At 37.6% G+C, this 24,297-nt stretch overlaps 1 protein-coding gene and 1 pseudogene across 2 annotated transcripts in view; both read right to left on the bottom strand.

Annotated features, from left to right (window-relative positions):
• Positions 1–674: 674 nt before the first annotated feature.
• Positions 675–2,465, bottom strand: LOC110195875 (THO complex subunit 7 homolog pseudogene; annotated as a pseudogene).
• Positions 2,466–17,050: 14,585 nt separating this feature from the next.
• Positions 17,051–24,297, bottom strand: part of MICU2 (mitochondrial calcium uptake 2) — a 182,682-nt gene continuing 175,435 nt past the window's right edge. For both annotated transcript variants that reach the window (XM_020968774.2, XM_078147081.1), the window contains one exon: positions 17,051–22,929. In XM_020968774.2, coding sequence (XP_020824433.1) covers positions 22,825–22,929 — 105 coding nt within the window. In that variant the 3' untranslated portion in view covers positions 17,051–22,824. The remainder of the gene's footprint in view (positions 22,930–24,297) is intronic.

Raw genomic sequence — 24,297 nt, 5'->3', positions numbered from 1 at the left:
GGCCTAATTTCAATATTGATAGATGGGAGTGGCCAGTTGGTGGAGTAGTCAGAACACACGCAACATTTATGGATTAAGTTTGCTGTCTTATATAAACATGGTTTGTGATGCCCCAAAACAATAGTAACATCAAAAATTACTGGTCACAGATCACCATAAAAGATAATAATAATGAAAAAGTTTGAAATGTTGCAAGAATTATCGAAATGTGACACAGAAATATGATGTGAGTGCATGCTGTTGGAAAAAGGGTGCCAGTAGACTTGTTTGATGCAGAGTTGCCACAAACCTTCAATTTGTTTTAAAAAAATCTGCAAAGCACAATAAAGCAAAGTACAAGAAAATGAAGTACACCTGTAGATATAAGCAAGTCATAACTTCTCTGTACTTCAGATGACGCCTGAGGATTTATTGACTGAGTTGTATCCAAGAAGGGGGAAGGATATACCATCTTGGAAATATCCATATCCGTATCCATATATTCTAGAGGCACTTTCTTGTAAAATATAACTTGTGAGAATCAATTTCAATTTTATCATTTTAACAATTGCCAAAATATGCATGAAAATACAAACTGAAAGCATTTGGATAAAAAACTTCATACAACAAACTTCATTGAAATCGTTTCTTTGCCTCATTGAACGTTTGAAAAATAATAATAATAAGAATAAGAATCATAGTCTTAATTTTGCAGAAGTAACAATTTGACGGGTATGCTTAGCCATGTGAAAGGAAACTAAGACAGAGATATTTAGGTCACTTCCTACTGGTGAGACTTGCTTTTGCCTATTATTAGTCTTTGTTTCCTTGCCTGCTTCTTGAGCCTCTTCCACTTCTGAGATGTTTTCATAAGTTTCTATTCTTTGCTGAAGTTCATGGATAGTACTACGAAGAATGTGGAACTGCTTTCACCTTAGTTCCAGCTTATCTTTAACATTTTCTTTTATATGAGAAAGATGTAATTCTTTCCCCAAAGCATCTAGTTCCTTTAATGTTTCATGCCTATCTGGATGGTGCTGTACGTATGACTTTTGCATCATATTCCTGGCAATTTTTTTGGTATTCATTTTGCATGAAGGATCTGCTTTTTGTACTCAGCATTTTTTTTTGTGCTCCAGCTATTTTCTATGCCTACATTTTTCATAGTTTTCCATTTTTCTGATATTCATATCATATACAAGCAGGGATTTTCCCATTGAAAATTCACATTGGGACAATACTCAGCGTGTGCTGGTCCTGGCTGTATCCTTCTTCCTGAGACTTAGCATTGCACCATTTAATGAAACTTTTCACTAACAGGTTGATTTTTCTGCCATCACCACCACCACCACCACCACCACCACCACCACCACCACCACCACCACCACCACCACCATCACCACCACCACCACCACCACCACCACCACCACCACCACCACCACCACCACCACCACCACCATCACCACCACCACCACCACCACCACCACCATCACCATCACCATCACCATCACCATCACCATCACCATCACCATCACCATCACCATCACCATCACCATCACCATCACCATCACCATCAATTAAGAGATGTTTCCTTATAACTTCATTGTCTGTCACCACCCTGGTGGGGTGCTGGGTCGGGGTGGCTTATTATCTGTGTCCTGTGATAGCTGAGGCTTGGGCAAACAGCCATGGAGGGTGAGGAGGCAGCTCCTGACACTAGGGTGGCTTCTAGAGCCCTGTCCTTACCTCAATTCTATTTTTCAAGGAGTTATTTTCTTCCATAACTTCTTTTTCTAAGTTATTAATTCTCTTTTCATATCTTTCTTCCTCAGATCTGACTTCTTTCCTCATTTTCTTCTCTGTCTCTCCCATTTGTTTTTTAAAAATAACTTTAAGTTCTTTAAAAAAAATTTCTTGCTTTATCTCTTCTAGGAATTCTTGTTGACTTTGTGTCCAAGCTTCATTTTTTCCCTTTGAGTCTGTACTTGTCAAGTTATTCTTTTCTTTTCTTCCCCCCCCCCCCAACTAGGCAGTGGGGTTAAGTGACTGCCCAGAGTCACACAGCTAAGTAAGTGTCAAGGGTCTGAGGCTGGATTTGAACTCAGGTCCTCCTGACTCCAGGGCCAGTGCTCTATCCACTGCACCACCTCGCTGCCCCCTATTCTTTTCTTCTCAGTGTTTGTCTTGAACTGCCCTATTGACATAGAAGCACTTTATGATGGGATTATTTTCGTTTGTTTGCTCATTTTTCCCTTTTGACTCTGGACTCTGGCTTGAGCTTCTGCCTTGTTAACATCCTTCCTTCTGCTGCTTTCACAGCTCAGGGCCTGCAAATTTTTAGTGCTCTCCCCATGATGTTATTTGGAGTGAGTTCTGCTCACTGCCCACCTGAGTTCTGTGATTTTTGACCCAGGTTTGGGTCTGTCAGTTTGTTCCTGATTGGGAGTTTTAGTAGACTGCTGCTGGACTAGCTTCTGTTGGCCCATTGGGAGGTTCTGCAAGTTCAGAATGACCGAATTGTAGGCTCCCCTTTAGTTTGGGACTGCTGCCCTGGTTATTTCATTGAATACTACTGAAACCAGTGGTTATTCTACTGGTCATTCCTGGCTGCTCCACTCTGGGCAGGAGGCTAGAAATGAGTCCTTGCTCTGCTCCTGGGATCAGAACCACAGAGCCTCGGTTTGCTTCTACTTCTTGTTCTTTGTTCAGCACACATAGGGTCCATGCTCATGACTTTTCTCTTCATCCTGGATCTGTGACCTGGAACTAGCTAGCAGAAAACTGAACTGTACCCATTTCTGCACCCCATGCTAGTTTAGAGATCCCTTGGGATCTTTTCTGCTATGGTGCTTCTTGCCCTGGAGCCCAGTCTTCACCCACTTTTGGTCTTTAGGTACTGGAATGCTCCATGCTCAATGTGTTCTTGGCTAGACACTGTCTTCAGTCTCCACAGACCTCTCTTTCTGTCTGCTTAAGCCACCTTGGCCTGGAAAAATGACTCATGATAAACTTTCTTGGCTTTCCTGATCAGGGTTTAGTCTAGTGAGTTTTCTAGATGAGGTTTGGTGGGGAGCTAGGTTGTACTCCATCTTCTTTTCTCTGGCTTCCCTTGTATTTTTTTTTTTTTGGAGAAGATGCTACCTAGAATATGTTTCATTAGGAACATAAAGCTGCAGGAACCATACTTTATTTTAGGAAGAAATGGGCCAGTCTGGAAGGCCAATATTTGACGACCTCAGGACTAAGCCATTGTCAAGATAATCAGAGCCTCTAAGCTCATCCTTTCTTTGCCTTTAGCTTGCTTGTTGCCCTTGCCAACTTTAAGAGCCAATCAGCCAGCACTGCCCAAGCATCCATATGATATAAGGTGCTACTCTAGGCCCCATGGAATAAGAAGTACAACAATAAAAAAGAAACAAAAGAAACAAAAGTATAAGGACACTGTGACGGTCCCTACCCCCAAAGCATCTACTTAGTTTTTACCTCCGTCAGCTGGAAGCAGCCAAGTTCACTTTCTGGAGTGTCATAATTTTATTTATTGTTTATTTGTGTGTGTGTGTGTGTGTGTGTGTGTGTGTGTGTGTGTGTGTGAGAGAGAGAGAGAGAGAGAGAGAGAGAGAGAGAGAGAGAGAGATTGAGAGTTTGGGGGGGAGAGAGCTATGGTTTTATCAAGATGAGGAATTTTTCACATAGATGAAATTTGGTGGGTTTTTTTCCCTCCACAGTACAAGACTCCCTCCATCTGCGCGGACCAGCAGCCCAACTGTAACTTATAGTCTTAGACAATTGACTAAGACATTGAGAGGTTAGATGAATTGCTACAGTTGTCACAGAGAACTGGTATGTCTTGGAGGGAGGACTTGAAATTAAATATTTTTGACTCCTTATCTTGCCCTGGTTTCAGGCCTGCTAAGCCACTCCCTGGTCATTTCCATGCTGTGAAACCTGCATCTCAGGCCTCCACCTGCTAATGGAACTCAAGCTTTCTCCCCTCCTGAACGTGAGCCTGAGCTGGAGCCTTACACTTTACTTTACCCTGGTATTAGCCCCACTAAGCTGGCCATTTGCATGCCAAGAAACTTATTGGGTTGGGAGAGGACCAGACAAATGATGTAATTGGTATAGGGAATGAATGCCTGATGAGCAAATTCCCTTTACCAGTGCAAATCAGCACTTTTTTCTGTAACTTTTGGTCTTTTTTTTTAAGTAAGGCAATTGGAGTGTGACTTGCCCAGTGTCACACTGCTGGTGAGCTTTAGATGTGTCTGAGGTCGGATCTGAACCAGAGCCAGTGCTCTATTCATTGCACCACCTAGCTGCCCCTGTAATTTTAAGTCTTAGAGAGTTTTAGGGTGGTAGGAGGGTGGGGGTGGAAGTAGAGAGAAGGAGCTAAGAAATTAAGTAACTTATCCAAGGTCACACAGTCATTATGTCCCAGAGATAGGACTTGAACCAAGCTCTTCTTGGTTTTAGGGTCATTTTATCACTCTGCCTCTCTTAAGAAGTTTATTATTATTATTATTATTGCTGTTGTTGTTGATGTTGTTATTGTCATCATAGTGTATAATATTAAACACCTGAGTCTTTTGAACATTAGTCTAGGATTTCAGAAAAAAAAGTTTATTTTTTAACTTTTTGGAAAGGCCAACAGGACCTAGAATAGAACCTTGTACAAAGTAAGAACTTGGTACCAGATGGGCAAAGATGACAAAAAAGGGAAAGGACAATTTTTGGAGGGTCTGGGATAGAAGTGACAGACACAAAGATCAGACAGTAGCAAAATGTAGAGAAAAAAAACGAGAATAGATGTTAAGAGGGAGCTGTGAGAAATTTAGGTACAGGAGTCATAATAGGGCAGGAAGAAAAGGAATATAATTTTAAAAACTGAATCACTTTTAATTCTTAAACATTTTTATAAAATATAAAGATCAGAATGAAGGTCAGAAAGAACCACAGATAAGCAGGACAGCTATGAAACTTATATGTAGAATTTATCATACATTTAAAAGGCAATTTGTATACAATCCAGACTTGTAATTTTGTGTGCAATACTATTTTTCTTCTCTATTCTGTATATGGAAATGCTCACTTTATTTAGTATTTGTTAAGTGGGAGCTCAGCAAATGTTTGTTGCTCATGTGGAGGAGGCTGACATTATAGAATGTAGCATTTGGAATGTTAAAAATTTGCCTAGAGTTTCCAAAGGCTCAGTGATTTGGACCACTTTCCTACTTAAATGACTGTAACAATATAACCAGTGTATATAAGTCAAAGCATAATATTTGGCTGCTCAGTTGCTAGCAAATATTTAGCAAAGTCAGATGAATGAACAATTTGTCAGTCATCCACAGAGGTCCAGCCATCAAAGGTCATTTACCTCTGATAAGTTAGCTATCTTTTGGAAAATTCTGCAATTTGTGGATATACTTTTGCTACCAAATGTTTTTTTCCCCGTTTGAAGCTACAAGGCTAGGAGTTCCATCAAATAAGAAAAATAAATATTTGGCAAGGGTGCCATCTTGTGGGAGTTTTTAAAAGTTTAAAAATTTACTAAACACTACCTTTCACTTTGCTTTTTTTTTTTTTTAAAAAAAATCATATTCCTTCTCCCTGTATTTCTGTTTTCTTAATTGTTTTTGTAATAACTTTCTTAAATAAATAAAAGGCCAAGAATGTAGGATTGATTTTATTTATAGAAAAGGAGATTACAGTAGCACTGTCCAGCAAAAGAGCTTTGGATAAGGAATCTGGAAACTTGGGTTCTAGTCCTATGGTACTAACCAATCATTTAACTTGAACAAGCTTTTTAAAATATTTTTTTGTGCCTAACTTTCCTCATCTACAAAACAATGGATGTATATTAATTGGTCTCTAACCTTGCTTCCAGCTACACATTCTGTGACTCTAATGAAAAACAAAAGCTACCTTGACCAAAAGCTGCCTGACCAACAGGCAATAAATTCTTTGGCCAAGGTAACCCATAAAACAAAGAAAACTACAAAATGGATCTCAGGTTTATGTGGTCCCCTTACTCCTCTGTCATGACAATGGCAAAGTAATAGAAAATAGACCAGAGGATTTTAAGAATCACAAGGTTTTGACCATCTATGAAAATTAATTTGACTAGTGGTATTCTTAATATGAGAGATTTGTCTAATGACCAAAAAGTTCATATGGTGATGAAGTATTCTCTGAGCTTGTGTTCTCATCTGTAAAATGACGAGAATAGTTGTACAACATACGTCACAGACTTGTGAGAATCAAAAGCGATAATCTGAGAAATATATATAGTAAGTTGTAGGCTGCTGATTGGACTTCCAAAAAGATGGAGCGGTAGTGACTAAACCTAGTTCCACCTCTAAATAACAACAAATATGCTGAAGAAAATGAAAAAAAAATAGCAACAATAACAGAAAGGTGGGAGAAAGAAAGAAATCCTCAAAGAAAAAGCCTTGCAGAAAAGCTAAAAGGAAGACCAAAGAAATGAGCAAGCAAAAAAAGAGATCTTAATACAAGGAGTAATGAAGTCTACAGGGTAAAACCAAGTGAGGGGGAATATCTGGAAGGAAAGAACAGAACTGCAACCATAACAGCTAATTTTCTAGAAGAAAGAAGGGAAATATGAAAAAAAACTTTCTGAGGTTTTAGAATTATAATTAGAACTATGAGGGGCAAACTAGCATCTGTAAAATTGGATGTTGTACAAGCGATTGTTGTGTAGGTTTAGATTCTAAGGATGCACTGGTAAATGTTTAACTGGCTCTCAGGAAAAACAAAACCCGACAGCCAAGTGGCATGACATGCTTTCAAGTTTGATCTGCATCATTACCATTTTCTCCATCACTTTCTTAAGTTTAGACAATCAACAAAACAATAAATCAAGCCCTGATTTGTAGTGTTTGCTTATTCATGAAGTGTGAATACTCACACTGAAAATTTAACCACCAGCTGATGCCAGTGGCTGCTGCTCGCCACTGGTTACACTGTTAACTTAAGTCTTCTTAACTATAGAACCATAGCCTGATTGTTAGACCAGTGGACCTCAAACTTTTTGGTCTCAGGACTCATTCACAATCCTAAAAATTATTTTGAACCCCCACCCAAAGAGCTTTTGCTTATGTGGCTCATATCTATTACTATTTATGGTATTGGAAATTAAAGTATCTTAGTATTATTATGAAAAGAATTTTGACTTCAGGACTCCCGGAAAGGGTCTTAGGGAACCCCAGGAGTCCCTGGAACACATTTTGCAAACCTATGAGGATGAGAGCCTTTGATTTTCCTTCCAACTCTTGAGCTTTCAATGCTTCACAGAGTTGATGAGAGGGTACCAGCTTTGTAAACTGCCAACTGTTATGGCTAAGAGTTATTATCATTAGCAGGAAGTATGAGCTATGGGGCCCCACTCCTGCGATTATTGGAAGTAAAATGGTCACCGATAACAAGCAAACTGGCAAAAGATGCACGTGTACAAAAATATTAATAGCAGCTGTTTTTGTGGTGGCAAAGAATTGGAAATTGAGAGGATGCCCATCAATTGCGGAATGGCTGAGCAAGTTGTGGTATATGAATGTAATGGAATACTATTGTGCTATAAGAAATGATGAACAGGCTGACTTCAGGAAAACCTGGAAAGACTTGTACGGTCTGATGCTGAGTGAAGTGAGCAGAACCAAGAGAACGTTGTACACAATAACAGCCATATTGTGTGATGACTAATATAGATAAACTTAACCCTTCCCAGCAATACAAGGATCTAAGACATCTCCAAAGACCTCGTGATGGAAAATGCTATCCACATCCAAAGAAAGAACTATGTATTTGAATGCAGATCGAAGCATACTATTTGCTATTTTTTTCCTCTTCTGTTGAGTTTTGTTTCCTCTTTTTGGTGGTTCCTCCCATTGGTTCTAATTCTTACTTACAACATCACTAGTGTGAAAATATGTTTAATAGGAACATATATGTATAGCTTATTTCAGATTGTGTGCTGTCTTGGGGAGGGCAGTGGGGAGGAATGGGGAGAAAAATTTTAAACTCAAAAGTATATGGACGTGATTGTTGATAAGTCAAAATAAATTAATTAAAAAATCACTAATTTGAAAATATGTTTAATAGGAATGTGCTAGTATAGTCTATATCAGCTTACATGTTGTCTTGGGAAGGGAGGCGGGGAGGGGGGGGAGGAAACTTTAAAACTCAAAAACTTATGGAAGTGAATGTTGATAAATCAAAATAAATTAATAATAAAAAAAGAAGAAAAAAACAAGCAAACTGGCTTCCATTTGTAGTTCATTTACATGTTATAACCAGTTGACGTGCCTGATGGCATTGCATGTGTAGAAGTGTGCCTCCTGTACTACTGGGAATCCACAGTGGCAACTAAAAATCAGCCTAAGATGTGGAACAGGTCTTTTCAGTGATCACAATGAAAACTCCTTGTTTCTGGCTCCAAGCTTGTGGAAAAATTCCTGAACTTGTTTATTAGCTTGGAATCATCATATTTACTTCTTAACCTTTTGTTCATGACTGACACTTGCTCAGTTTCCTACTACCCCTGAGATATTGTTTATTCTCCAGTTTATCTCATTGATATCTCTTTAAGAACAAGTGCTTTAATCCCTGAAATCTTTGGAATTTACCCTTGAATTAATACTGCAGGACTTGACAATATTATTAATAAAACAAATAAATATTTGTAGTACTATAAAGGCTGTTTCCATGTTTGGAATTTAAATGAAAATAGAAAAGCAATTATATGCACATCGAACATGATTTTTAAGAATTGTTTTGTGTTTACCAATCATCGTTTGAGGACAAATAAATTGAATCAATGTGTTATGACTTTTATTTTCTATTTTTCTTTAATGATATAATTGTTTTATGTGCATTTTTATTTTTCATTCCCTTTTTCGTTGTCTTATAGTTAACATACCTTTTGTTCTTGTGTTATTTGGGGAAAATAACAGGACTGCTAGTCCTCTTGATAAGGCTTGGGCTGATCACCTAGAAAGGGGACCTAGGTTGCTAAAGATGCTGAGAGCTGTATTTCTTTTTAGCTGAAAAGGAAGAGAGGAAGCTAATGAAATCAGGATTGGAGGGTAGGAAAATTAAATGAAGAGAGGAAGGAGATGGTAGAACTTTTCCTCTCCCCTACTGGCACAAGGGACAGCCATGGTATTCTACGAAAGACTGCATCTGACAGATCTAATCTTATTTTTCACAAACATGTGGTTGACTCTGTCCTTGCATTTCTTAATGCCCCTTAGTGATATGAGGGCGAGTGACAGTTTGGCGAGCCACATAGGAGAGAGTGCCCTTTCCTTGTGAAGGACCAAAATCCCACCCTCCTTAGCTTATTATTAGATTTTCATAGCTACAATTCCAAGGACAGAATTATCATGAACTTGGGACCTTTAAGTTGGCTCCATTAGATCATTAACCTAAGCCTGTTGTGACCTCTAGTGGTTATATTTATTTTATCAAGGTGTTTTTTTTTTAACTAGTTAAAGATTTAATGGTCCTACCAGAAGCCCTAATGTGCTGATATCAGTTTTGCTTGCCTGATTATTGCTTAGAATGGGAATGGCTGCAGGGAGGGGAATTGAAATGTTGGGGGATTGTGGGGTCTTAGTAAGGGAGCATGTCTACTGGATGATTTCCCCGCGTCTTTTGCCATTGCTAGGCTTAGTCAGGCAACACTTACTTGATAAGAGAAAGGTACAAGTGTTGGGGGGCAAATACAGCAAGTTGAGATGAAAAGTGAATCAGCCTGCTTAGTGGGTGGCAGTCAGAGTTGTATCTATACTGATCAGCAATGTGAAGTGACTTGCAGACCATGCTAATTAATATTCTGGTTGTACTTATTCCCTTTCATTCTTGTGAGAGTTGGATAGACAAGATTTGGATTGGGAGGTTAAAATTTGTAGTTATATGAACAGGTAATTGATAGCTGGCAGCTAGGTGGCACAGTGGATAGAGTGCCCAGGAAGACTCTTCTTCATGACTTCAAATCCAGGCTCAGATATTTAGTAGCTGTGTGATCCTGGGCAAGTCACTCAACCCTGTTTGCCTTAGTTTCCTCATCTGTCAAAAGAGCTGGAGAAGGAAATGGCAAAATACTTCAGCATCCTTGCCAAGAAAACCCCAAAATGGGATCACAAAGAATTGGGCACCACTGAAAAATGACTCAACAACAACAAATTGATAACTAATGCTAATTCTCAATAATGCTTGTGCTTTAACATGCTTTTATTAATTTGATTCTAATTATGAATCATAGTTCTAACTCTGCATGTGAGGCTTGAGTTTCCCAGAAGACAATGAGAAAGAACCAGAAGGAATCACAGACAAGCAGGACATCTATGAAACTTATATGTTGAATCTATCATGCACTTAAAAGACAACCTATATATAATCCAGACTTGTAATTTTGTGTGCAATACCATTTTTCTGCTCTACTTTATGTGTGTAAATGCTCATTTTATTTGGAATTTGTTAAGTGGCAGCTCAGCAAATGTTTATTGCTCATAAGGAGGAGGTTGACATTATAGATTGTAGCATTTGGAATGTCAAAATTTTGCTTGGAGGTTCCAAAGGCTTATTGGAAAGGAAAAGAAGGGGTGAGTCTAAATGAAATGACCAAAATACGTATATACCTCTAGAAGCGTTCTTAGCTTGAGGTCTGTGAATCAAAAAAAAAAAAAAAGGTTTTTTAAATAATTATATTTCAACATAATTGGTTTCCTTTTTAATCCTATGTATCTTAATTGATACATTCAAAAACATTATTCTAAGAAGGGATCCATAGGCTTTGCTACATTGCCAAAGGGATTCATGACACAAAAAAGTTAGGTACCTCTTCTCTAGAAGATGATCTAACTAACCCACCAAGAGATGTAAGGTTGAGAGTAGAGCCAGTAGGCAACTGACAGGCAACATGAACTTGGAGTCTGTTGGGACCAGGCAGAGGCTTGTATATTCCCACAGCACCACCTAGTGTTGATATTAACTTTCTTCCGAAATAATTTTCTTTGATTTTATATTAAAGCTTCATTCAATTTATAATTGACATAATTTTTGTGTTTTCTGAACTCAGATTTTCTTTGACAATTTTAAAAGTCCTTCACATGTTTTGCTGATATAGTACTAATGGGTTATTTTATATTTCAATTAAAAAATAAATGTTTACATATAACTTATAAAAGAGGATAAATCTTTTATATTAAAAAAGCATTGTCATCATTTTTTTTTACTTTTTCAAGAGTGATGTCATAGTGTTTTTTTAAAATACTATAATTGAGGGGCAGCTAGGTGGTGCAGTGGATAGAGCACTGGCCTTGAAGTCAGGAGGACCAGAGTTCAAATCCAGCCTCAGACCAAACACTTGACACTTACTAGCTGTGTGACCCTGGGCAACTCACTTAACCCCAAATTGTCTAAAAAAAAATTAATAAAATAAAACAGTATAATTGAGTTGGAAAGGTCCCCAAAATCTTGGTAAGTAGAAAGGATTGTAGAGGACATCTAGTGATTTCTACAAACTCAGGTGACCTTGAGACTTGGTAGCTAAAGACAAAATGGTGTCACAGATGCTATTTAAATATTATAATTGTTATAGTCATTGTGTATATTGGCCTCTTGGTTCTGCTTATTTTACTCTTCATCACTGTGCACAAATTATGGCTAGCCTTTATATAGCACTTTAAGGTTTGCAAAACCTTAAACTGAAGCTATTACCCAATAGGAAGTGAAAAGAATCATTCACAGTGAGAGAACCTGGGAGACCATAGAACCTACTAAATGAATTTTAGAAATATGATCTCATTTTATTCTCACAATAACCCTGAGAAGTAAGTGCTATTATTATCCCCATTTTACAGATGAGGAAACTAAGTTGAGAGGTTAAATGATTTTACCAGTTCACACATCTAGGACGTGTATCAGGCCAAATTTGAATTCAGGTTTTCCTAACTGCAGGTTCAATGCTCTATCCACCTCTCTGCCGTTTCTTAATGCACAATAATGTCCCCACTGCATTCATCTACCACAGTGTTTTTATTTATTTATTTTAGCTATTCAACTGATGCACACCTACTTTGTTTCCAATTCTTTGTTTCCACAGTGTGCTGCTATGGATAGTTTGATCTATATTAGACTTTCGTTTCTGTCTTTGTCTTCCTCGATGCCTATGTATTGCAATGTGATTGCAGGGTATCACCAACTTAGTTATTTTTCTTGTATGATTCCAAATTTAAATACAGAACAGTTGAACTGTTTCCCAGCGTATCAGTGCGCCTTTCTTCCTACAGCAGCTCCAATATTAACTTTTGTTATTTTTGCCAATTTGTATGGCATGAAATAAAAGTTGTTTTAATTTGCATTCCTTTTACTATTAGAGATTTGGAGAATATTTTAATGTGGTAACATGTAGTTTGAACATATCTTTAGGAAAATGTTTTTCCATAACCTTTGACCACTTGACATATTAGTGAAGGCCATTTGATATTACATATATGTGTCATCCCCCTGCATATTTTGCACAATAGACTTTTATTGTTGATACTGATGTAAATGCTTCTCTCCTTTCTATTTTTCATCCTACTCTACCTTTGCTGATTTTATTCATACAAAAACATTTCATGAAGTCAAAATGGCTTTTTATCTTTTATGATCTCTTCTAGCTATGAAAGGTACTGGTTACCAATTTTTCTGTTTTAAGTGTGACCTTTCATATTCAGGTCTTGCATCTATTTTAAACTTATTATAGAATATATTATAAGGAGTCTGTGTATTTCTAAAATGTTGCTTGGGAAGAAAATTCCTCTTTATCTAATTGACTAGGAAATGTGTCAATCATGTAGCTCACCAGTAGTATCCTTCCCATGCAGCTTTTAATTGTGACCCTGGCTCCTAAAACTTTACTCACACTAGCAATGAGAAAATAGCATTGGCTAGCAGACATATATACTGTCAGCACCTAGCTAGCCAAATAATTTCTCTTTGAGAAACTGAAGCTGTCACCCAATAGGAGGTGAAGAGACCATTCACAATAAGAGAACCTGGGAGACCATACCACTTACTGAATGAACACACAAAAGCATCTTTTTTTTTTTTTAGAATGTTTGCCAAGCAGTTACATGCCCTTGCTGATTATGGGACACAGTGAGACAGGAATGGAGAAATATGTCCCTCAGTGAAGGCTATTTCCCATTATGCTCAGCCCGTGAAGTCTTCCTTCCTTTAACTGGAAATAATGAGCTACTGCAGAACTCACCACATTCTCATTAGTAATAAGTCCTGCTGCTCATGCAATCTGTTCTTCTGAAACTATTCAGTCTTCCTCAAGGAGCAGCTAGTGTAAAGAGCTGTACTGCCTTTGTCCATAAAAAGGATAACTATTTTTTCTTTAATTTTTATTACAAACATAAACAAGCATGAATATTTCCTTATGAAACTATGAATCTTCATTAATGTGTAGCTTTTTAAAAAAGTATTTAATACGTTTTAAATGGCAGTATGAGTACTTTCCAGATTGTCTGTGTCTCTGTCCTCCTTAACTTCCTTCTGTTCTTTACATTTTTTCTTTTTTAATTATGAACTTGAAAAACACAAACAATATTTCCATATACCAAAAATAGAAAAAATTGTCTATGAAACCATGAACTTAATTTGAAGTTCTGTTATATGAAGTTCTATGACAAGGAATCTCTATTATATACATCTTGGGTTTTTTAGGACATAAAAAAGATTTTAAAGGAAGAGCATTGTGATTATTAACTTTGGCCAGTAATTGCCTATTGTTTCTAAAGTATAATTTGGCACCAGTGCAGGCAATATACTCCATAGAAGGTTGTCTTGATGATATGATTTCAATAGAACAGTGTTAAAACCTTATTATCAACTCTCTCCATAAAGTCATGAACTTTGCTGTAATAACATTTGTTTATTCACTCATGTTTAACATGTATAACATTTAAAGAAACCAAGCTTCCTCTTACAATGTCTTTTAAATTAATTTGATGCCTATAGTAAAAAATTAGATTTCAATTCTTGGGAGGGAGTTATGTCCAGCACATGCAAATTACTACTCTAAATAATTTAATTCTGCTGATTTGGAAACTTGGGTCTGGCAAAAGGCTAACTTGGGGTTAAGGAAAAGTGGTAGGGTGGCATTTATCTAATCATTATATAAACCTGTGTCAGGAGCTTTCTCTTGAAATGAAAGACCCAGGTATACTTTGTGAAGTTTCCCTTACTTCTCTCTCTGGCTTTTTTGCTGGGTCAAGACTGGGCAACTCCACCTGAGAATCTAATCTTGTCTGTCATTTTTCACGGCTAATATCTGGATCTTTTAAAAGTTCAAGGTACTAGAAAAGTTAGATATTAAAGGGAATCTTTAGGTGAATGCATCTGTTGTGTGATCAAACTACTTCTATAATTTGTTTTGTAAGCTGATTTTGTATGTTGGATCTATAGATACAGAGCCGAAAGAAACCTTAGAGATGCATTCTGACCCCTTTATTTTATAGATTAGGAAACTGAACTCTAGAAGTGAAGTAACTTTCTCAAGGTCACAAAGATAGTAAGTAGGTAAGTCAGTATTTGAACCTAGGTTCTTAGTCTCCAAATCGGAGCTCCCTCATCATGCTAAAGGTGTTTAAAAATTAAGTTTTATTATTATAAAAAAATTAACATTAGCATTTATTTTCTTTCCCTCATTACCTAACCCTCGCACTCTGGCACTGGTGAAAAAAGGTAAAAATAAAACCTTTGTAACAAATGTGCATAACCAAGTAAACAAATTCCCATATTAGTCATGTCCAAAATATGTCTCATTTTGCGTCCTGAGTCTATCACCTGTCAGGGAGTGGGTAGAATTCTTCATTTTCAGTCCTCTGTAATTATGGTTGGTCATTTCAAAGATTTGAGTTCTTAAATCTTTCAAAAATGCTTTTACAATGTTGTTTTCATAGTATAAATTGTTTTCATGGTACTGCTAACTTTACTCTGCATCACTTCACAAGGTCTTCCAAGTTTTCTTTGGAACTGTCCCTTTTATCATTTCTTATAGCACAATTGTATAATAATGATGATGATGATGATGATGATAGCTAGTATTTATATAGTACCTGCTATGTACTAGGCAGTGTGCTAAGTACTTTATAAATATTATTTCATTTGATCCCCGCAATAACCTCAGGAGGTAGGTGCTATCATCATCCTCATTTTACAGATGAGAAACTGACACAGAAGTTGTGACGTGCCCAGGGTTGCACAGCTGGTGGGCTGGTTGATGGTTATCCTTTGTTCTTGAAGAGGAGCAAAATTACATCACTATATTGGGTTAGTTAGTATCTTCCTGACTCCAGGCCCAGTGCTCTGTGCACTACATCAGCACGAAGCTGCCTCTGTTATACTTGTATACTACAGTTTTCCAGTCATTCCTCAGTTAATGGGTATCTCCTTAGTTTTCAGTTCTTTGCCGCCAAAACAGAGCAGCTGTAAAGACTTTTGCGTATATGGGGCCTCTTCTTTTTTTCTCTGATCTCCTTGGGGAATTGGCTTAGTAGTGATATCACTGGGTCAAATGATAAGCACAGGTTAGTAATATTTCAATCATAGTTCTAAGTTGCTTTCCAGAATGGTTGGATCAATTTACATCTCCAAGAGGATATCAATGTACCTATTCAGCTGTAGCCCCTTTGGCCACTTGATTATTTCTTACAGTCAGAATATTTTTCCAGTAATTCAAAACAACTTATCTTGCTGCAGCATAACTCAATGACAGCATAGTTTTTACTTCACTAGATTTGGCGATTTCAATCGCTTTAACTCTTATACTTGGTTTATACTTTAGTCTTTTCATCAGTGTCTACTTTTGTTTTCTTAACCTTTTTTGATTTTTGCAAATCATCTAAAAAAGGAACACCAAACTTTAGTAAGAATATGGAATGATGTAATATCGTGGTATTCTAACTGTGGCGTTAGAGAGACAGACTCTAAGGTAGTATTGTAAAATTAAAGTGCTAATACTATTTGTAATGTTGTTTGATCTGAGAAGAATCAGAGATACTTAGGTCCTGCAATGTCTTCAAAGTTCTGACACCTAGTCCCCAACATTTCAATATTATATTGCTCTCTGGTGACACATATTGGATAGAAATTTTACTTTATATTCCTTGGAATAACAGGAACAAAGTGATTGTATGATATTTCATTTGCACCAGAGTACTATAATACATTTGTAACTAATCTTTGAATAAGAGGGAATGGAAAGCACAGAAAACAGAAACCCATCTGATTTCAGGGTGACTATAAAAAATACCTGGGATTCCAGAAGTTTCACAGCCATCACCAGATTTCTAGTTTTTGTGTGTCTTGGCTCCTTTATGATTTCTATTTTGCAATTCATTCCATGGTTCACTTGCTCATGTCTTTAGATATTTTGAAGCTGTTTCTGAAAAGAATAAATCTAATTTCTAGGCTGTTAGTTACTTCATGTCTTATGTAATAAGAATTTCCTAATATTTTTCCATTTTTTGTATGTTACATTTTTGTTTTGTGTATTATTCTGGAAGAAGCTGATGTTGGATTTGGCTTCCTTTATTTTCTATGGTCTGGTTGGGCAGGAGGCTGTCATAAATCTGAATAAAAATTGTGAAGATTTTTCAAATTATTTACTAAGTATAGGATGTGTGTTGACTCCCTGGTTTATGTGTGTCCACATGGGTCCGTCTAGATGTGGCTCATTGGGAGGAATGAATAGCTGTTTCTAAAATCTCCTTTGTCCACCCTGCCAGGAGGGAAACAGAAGGTTGAGGCCATAAAGCTAGTTGCTCTTCTCTCCTTAGAAAGGAGGTTCTGGGCTAGAATTAAATGTTATCCTAAATAGTTTTAGTATAGGGAAAATAATTTTTAGGTTCAAGTCACTCTCCTGATAGATATCTCTTAATGGGAGGAGTTCCCCAAGGTATGCATGTATGTGTGTGTGTATGTGTGTGTGAGTGTGTGTCCAAAGGCTTGGCTCTCTTTTCATCAGATGCAAGTTACAGAAGAGAAACATGGTAAATAGCAGACAAACTCCATTTATTTTAGCCAATGGCAAACAGAAATCAGAGAAATTATATACATTGGAATATGCTAATACAGAGTAAACGATTGATTAGAGAAATGCAAATTAAAACAACTCTGAGGTACCACATCGCACCTATCAGATTGGCTAACATGACAAAACAGGAAAATGATAAATGTTGGAGAAGATGTGGGGAAATTGGAACACTAATGTATTGTTGGTGGAGTTGTGAACTGATCCAACCATTCTGGAGAGCAATTTGGAACTATGCCCAAAGGGCTAGTGCATATCCTTTGATCCAGAAATACTAGTACTAGGTCTGTATCCCAAAGAGATTGTCAAAAAAAAAGAAAAGGACCCACATGTACAAAAATATTTAGAGCAGCTCTTTTATTAGTGGCAAAGAACTGGAAATTGAGGGGATGCCCATCAACTGGGGAATGGCTGAACGAATTGTAGTATATGAATGTAATGGAATACTATTGTTCCATAAGAAATGGTGAGCAGGTGGATTTCAGAAAAACCCAGAAAGACATACATGAACTGATGCTGAGTGAAGTGAGCAGAACCCGAAGAACATTGTATACAGTAACAACAATACTGTGCGATGACCAACTTTGTTAGACTTTGGCTCTTCTGAGCAACGCAATGATCTAAGACAATTCCAAAAGACTCATGATAGAAAATGGTATCCACATTCAGAGAAAGAACTATGGAGTCTGAATGAAGATCGAAACATACTATTTTCTCTTTTTTTTCTTTCTCGTGGTTTTTCCTTTTTGTTCTGATTTTTCTTTCACAATATGATTAATGTGGAAATATGTTTAATATGATTGTACATGCATAGCCTGTATCAGATTGCATGCTGTCTTGGCGAGGGGAGGAAGGGGGGAAAATTTAGAACTCAAAATCTCATAAAAATAAATAAATAAAAATACAGAGTAAATGAGTTGTCCCATTTGAAGCAATTTATCTCAGCTCAGCCAACTATGGAAGCAAGCCTGGATCTCACCTAAGGGGAAATTCCCTAAAGTCTTTAGTATGGTAGCCAGGGAATATGTGGGGGCTCCTAGGAATATTAGCTCCTCCCAGAGTCCTTTTCTGTTACTGGGGACCTCTCCCTAGAATCATGTGTGTCATTTCTTGAAGTCAGAATTAAGAGCTCTTCTCTCCCGAGATCTCTCCTCTTACCAAGTCTGCCCCTCAGGCAGGCATGGAGAATTGAGTAATTCTTCACGCAAGAGAAGTCTTATGAAATGGACTTGCTTCATACAAGTATACAAATTAAACAAGTCATGAATGTTCCCTCCTCTTTATCTGTCCTATGACTTGATAGGAAGTTTTATTTTTGGACAAGAATGGCTGAGGCTCTCTGGGTGGCCGAACTCGTAGGAACTAGGCTTATGAGTGTCTAGAAGAATTAGAGTACCTTCTAGTGTATTATGCATTGAGGTTAGGTCACAGAGGAAGTTCAGAGGGTACTTGCAATATGACTGGGCAGTAGCAACACCCAGGAATTTATTTTCTAATATACTTCTGACTCAATCTTTAGGTGTCCCCTCCCATATCTGATCTGTCACCTTTGCAACATTTTTGCATTATCTCTCCAATGCGCTCCCCTTCTCTCCTCTGACACTGCCATTACTCTGGCACAGGCCCTCATCACCTCATGCCTGGACTATTGCAATAGCCTGCTGGTGGATCTCTCCCCACTTCAATCACTAAAGTGATTTTCCTAAAGCATAGATTTAATCATGTCACACCCCCTACTCAATAAACTCCAGTGGCCTCCTGTCATCTCCAGGATCAAATACAAAATGCTGTTTGATGTTCAAAGTTCTTCATAACCTAGACCCCTCCTATCTTTCCAGTCTTCTTATACCCTACTCCCTCCCATGTACTGTTTGATCCAGTGACACTGGCTTCCTAGCTGTTCCCCAAACAAGACACACCATGTCATATCTTGGCAATGGGCGAGTCCCATGGCTGTCCCTCATGCCTGAAACATTCTTCCTTCTCTTGGATTACTGACCTCCCTGGCTTCCTTTTAAGTCCCAGCTAAAATCCCATCTTTTATAGGAAGCTTTTGTCAACCCCTCTTAATTCTAATGACTTCCCTCTGAGAATAATTTCCTATTTATCCTTCATATAGCTTGTTTGCACATATGTTTGTTGTCTCCCCTATTAGATTGTAAGCTCCTTGAAAGCAGGGAGCTTTTGCCTCTTTTTGTTTCCCCAGCACTTAGCATAGTGCCTGGCACACAGTGGGAGTAAATAAATGTTTATTGGTTGATTCAATCCATTCGCTATGGAGAAGGGGAAATTCCATTATTTCCCTGGTGCCTTTAACTCCCATGGTCTGGTTGTCTTTCTCTAAAACATAGCAGGGTGACAGAGAAATAAGAAAACTTACATAGGGATTTATTTCAGTGTCTGTTGGGAAGCCAGATTGACTGGAGAACCTAGTGTGAAAGCAGGGTCCAGCATTAGTCCCTCATGAATAGACCTAACTTCTTGGAAAGGTTCAATCTACTTACCTGTTTAGAGGCCTTGCATTCTACACCCTACTCATATTTGCAGCTGATCAGCTAAGGTGGGCAATCTGAAGTAACTGATTGAAACCACTACCTTTAATGGCCAATGTAGTGTGTGTGTGTGTGTGTGTGTGTGTGTGTGTGTGCGTGTGTAAATGATACAATGAATTAGGCAATCAATTCACAGGTTGGATCATGAATCATTCAGAAAATGGTTAAAGGTGTTGAGAGAAGTTGGGGTCAATGATGTTTGTATTCTTTATTTTGAGATAGAGAACTACCCAGTACTGTGACCTTTTTTTCCAGTGGCTTACCTTAGAGACAGATATTCTTTAGGTCACTAGACCTCAAAAATGATTGGGAATAATAGCACTGATATTTGTATTCCTTCAATGTTAAGTGTGGCAAGTGAAATACAGGTTTTCCTAGGTCTAGAACAGGGAGGGATCAGTTCAAATAGTCCCTGGAAGGAGGGAAAGAAGGTAACTCCAGTGTCTCTCTCCATGTGCAGATTCTTATTAATTTAATTTGAGGCCATTTATTGCAGAACTTATCTATGTTTAACTTTTTGATGACTAATTTCAAACTATAGTTATCCCTTCCACACTGTGGCGGGTAGGGGTGTGGCACCCCTGAGACCTGGAAAATCTATATAAAATTTTTTGGCTTTTCCTTCATACCAGAGAAGAAGTCTAAATTATTATGGTATTAAAAGATCAAATATATTGATTATCTGATATAATATAATACTGATAATACATTTTATGCAATCCTGCATTTCTAAACTTTTTGTGTCATCTGCTGGCCTTTGCGTGTTGTCTGTGGTTTCGACAAAACTCCCCCCCAATTCTCATTTAATTTCTTATGCAAACCTGTGATACAGCAAAACCACGATGGGGAAAGTCACAATGTGGAAGGGATAAGAAAATCTTCTAATGTGATATTTGAGAGGGCCATGGTAAAGAAAAAAAAATCTTCCACTAAAGTCCTACTCCATTTCCAAACTGGGCTGGTTAGTCCCTCCTTAAGCAACCCCCTGAAGCTCTCCAGGGTTCACTATAATGGTGCTGGACTTAATACGGACATCTGGACTGGCTCAGCCATACTGCACCTCAGGGTTGCTAAACTCAAGTGATGTGCCACCCTTAGCCTCTCCAATTATAGGGATTACAGGCACTTGCCACCATAGTTAGCTCTAGAAACTTTCTTACCACTGCTATACTAATTAGTACTTCAATTAATCAGTACCTGGTATTGTCATTCTCCTTCACTATAGAACCTGAGTGAGCTTTCTTGTAGTGAAGGTGATCTTGTACCTACTGGGAGGAAAGATGGATCTTGTAGGAAACTGGTGGGCTAAGTTTGAGGACAGCTGCTCTGAAGAACCACTGTTAACCTCCTTCTTCATCTTGCCATGGCCTAAAGACCATTTCATCTAAAGCTTATGAATCCAGAGTCAGTTGTGTCCACTCTCTCTGGACACTGAGAATTGGCATTATCCTTTGCCTTAAGCATCTCCACATAACCCTCCTTCGATACTCCTCCCACCTCAAAACCTGCCCCCACTTCACTTGATCCCTTGAACTTCCTTTTCTTGTGTGAGTTAAACTTATCACATTAAAAGATCTACTACTTTATGCAATCAGGTTTTGTCTGATTCATTTGTGAAAGAAAATTCATTTGTGATTGATTACTTGTAAAGAGAGTGACACAGAGATTGGGAGTCAAAACATAACAGGGAATGTGAAAGACATGACTAGGAAAAAAAGATGGCTATTGAGGATATAGTAGTTAAGGAAAATTACTAAGATGCAGATGAGGTCACAAGTCAATTGATTTCAAGATTTCTCTTTTTGGAGCTGTTCTGAGGAGTCTATAATTCAGAGAACAGAAATCTGGGGATGATCTGATTATCCTGATCTGAGAACCCTCACCGGGACAAGGGATTTAGGTTAGTTTTTCTTTAGAGCCTTCTGGTCTTTGTCCCAGAATTTTTGATCTTTCTTGCCTCACAGAGGAACAGTGCCAACAATTTTTCCTTTGTTCCTTTGGTGAAAGGGACAGCAGAAGATAAAAAATCAAGCCAGTCGACAGCAGACAGGGCAGGAACTCTCACAGGGGGAAGTGGAGCTGAGCTAGACTTCTGCAGGTGTGGAAGCTGCCTGCTCTTTGGGGCTGCTGAGCATCTGCCCTGAATTGTGGACTCTTGGGTTTTTGTCTTTGTATTCCCAACACTTTAGCAAGTGATAGGTCCTTAATAAATGTTGAGCTGAATTCTAAACTCCCAGTAGGAGAGACTGCTTAAACCACGATCTTTATCAAAGAAACATGATAAGAAGTCTTCTGAAACTTGTCAGTATTGGCCTGAAAAGTCACTGTCTAATAAGGAGAGGAACCTTCTTTCTTGACACCTTCTCAATGGATAAAGTTTATTGCCTTACGAGGGCTTATAGTATATTTAGGAAGCAAAAAATTAGGAGGAATTAAAATGAAAATGCACACATTCCTACATAATTTATAGTGAATAGCATTAAAATAAAAAAATTATAAGATGAATCACATATTTTAGAGTAAATAAGTATGGTTTTAAACTTTTTCTTACATTATCCACTCTTTTTTGAAGTTTTAAAGAATATGTAGAAAATTAAGCACTTGGTTCACAGTTTTTGATAACTACTTTATTATGATTCTAATTCAAATACTGATATTTTTATCAAAGTATTAAGATAACTTGTATTCAGACCCACAACAGAAATAAAAAATACAGAAAATCCCTAAGATAGAGATTAGAAAACTTATATACTGAGTTTCTGACTCAATCTTTTAATTCTGGATTGTATGTTTTTGGAGTGTGATAGTAAACATATATTTATGTCCACAGGTACTTCTCTTGCTTCCAATTAGCCAATTGTATTATTGTTGCCAACAAAATTAGAGACCACTACAAATATCATGTTCTTATGCCTGAGAATAGAAAACATAATTTAATCTTAGATTAGAATTTAACAAGTCTAAAATCCATTTTTGTAAATTTCCATGATTTCCTAGTAAAAGAAAAAAAAAGATTTCCTTGGTGAAACTTGATTAGTCTTATAAAATTATATAATTACAAAGCACGTCTCTTACAAATACATTAATGAATAGAACTTAGAAAAACATAAACATCAGGCACTTAAAATATAACATCTGGCTATTTGAAACACTGGAATTCCCACTACCTTAGATTTTTTTTTGTTTTTATAAATAGCTTTTTCCAGCTTCTTTCCAGACTTCCTTTAGTGCTTTGATGCTTTCTCTTTTCACACATTTCCAGTATTCTTGCATGCCGGGCTGCTGTGGTTCCTGTTTACAACAACAAAACCCCAATTTAATAATTTAATGTTCATTGCAGTATTTCACTGAAAGTTAAATATTCTTTATATGTAATGATCATTTTGTAGGTATGGACAAATCTCTAGGAAAGAAGGGAATCAAGGGGGTTCAAGGTTTCAAGCCTAGCAGACCAGAAGAATCAGAGCTAATGACAGAAACAGAGAAGTTGGAAAGGGAAGCTATTTTGAGGAGAAAAGCCATGGCTTTTATACTGGACATAATCTGAGGTGGCAGTAATATCCTAAGTGGAAAATTTTAGTAGATAACTAGAAATAGGCACACCCTTCCTAATTTTAGGGGAAAAGGTCAAGAGCAGGGGTGGGGAATCTGTGGCCCTCTAGGTCCTCAAGTATGGCCCTTTGACTGAGAACAAATCTCCTTAAAGAAAGGATTTGTTCTGTAAACTTGGACTCAGTCAAAAGGCCACACCCAAGGACCCAGAAGGCCACATGTGGCCTCAAGGCCAAAGGTTCCCCACCCCTTGTCTAGAGTTTACTTATATTACAAATGAGAGTATCTGTTTCTGATGCAAAATGCTTCAGATAGTCATTCATTTTCTTTAAAAAGTCCTAAGCTTTTCAGTACTCTTAATTCATCTCACAATGTGGAGACATTCACTAAAGTCTTAACCTTTTGGGTTCCTTTTTAACAAGGAGTATTTGCCCTGGATTCAAGACTGGCAGCAACAGGAGCAGCCAGGATGAAAAAAAAGTACAAAATTAGGAGGCCATGAGCAGGAGGCAATCTAGCCCACGTCAAAGTGCACAGAAAATATTTGAAACTATGAATCTGGAGGGTTTACTGTATTTTTGGAGCTCTTTTGAAATAGTGGGGCTAAAGTTGTGGATCTGAGAGTCACAGAGGTGACAAAGTCTTGATAGAAGATAGATTTTTCAAGGGAGTGTTAACAGAGAAAAACAGGGATTCTTTAAGAAATACCTACATGGGTGGGTGGGGGGCAGTATGTGAATAGGTAGGCACCTGTGAAGGAGACAGAAAGTATCACTGAAGTCACAACAGCATAGAGAACTCTTTCTAATGGAGGAGCCAGTTTCAAGAAGGTAGAAATGATCCACAATGCTCAGGAGAATAAGGATAGAGACAAAAACTTTAGATGTGAATATGCATTCACTGATGACCTTTGGGAGAGTGCAATGGTGGGGTCAGAAACCAGTCTTAAGGGAGTTAAAGATGGCTGTCAACGGAGTCTCTTATTTGAAAAACTGCATTAAAAGAATGGAAACTGGACAATTAGAAATAGCAGGGTTAAGGAAATTTGACACAGCCTTTTTACTATCTTTAAAGACTTTCACTGGAGCTACTATAAAATCTCTTGTG

Source organism: Phascolarctos cinereus, unplaced genomic scaffold (genome assembly GCF_003287225.1).
Source record: "Phascolarctos cinereus isolate Bilbo 61053 unplaced genomic scaffold, phaCin_HiC Scaffold_726;HRSCAF=1367, whole genome shotgun sequence".
In the NCBI taxonomy this organism is placed as follows: Eukaryota; Metazoa; Chordata; class Mammalia; order Diprotodontia; family Phascolarctidae; genus Phascolarctos; species Phascolarctos cinereus.
The sequence above is the reverse complement of the archived record's forward strand: the minus strand, read 5'-3'. Positions and strand labels throughout refer to the sequence as shown.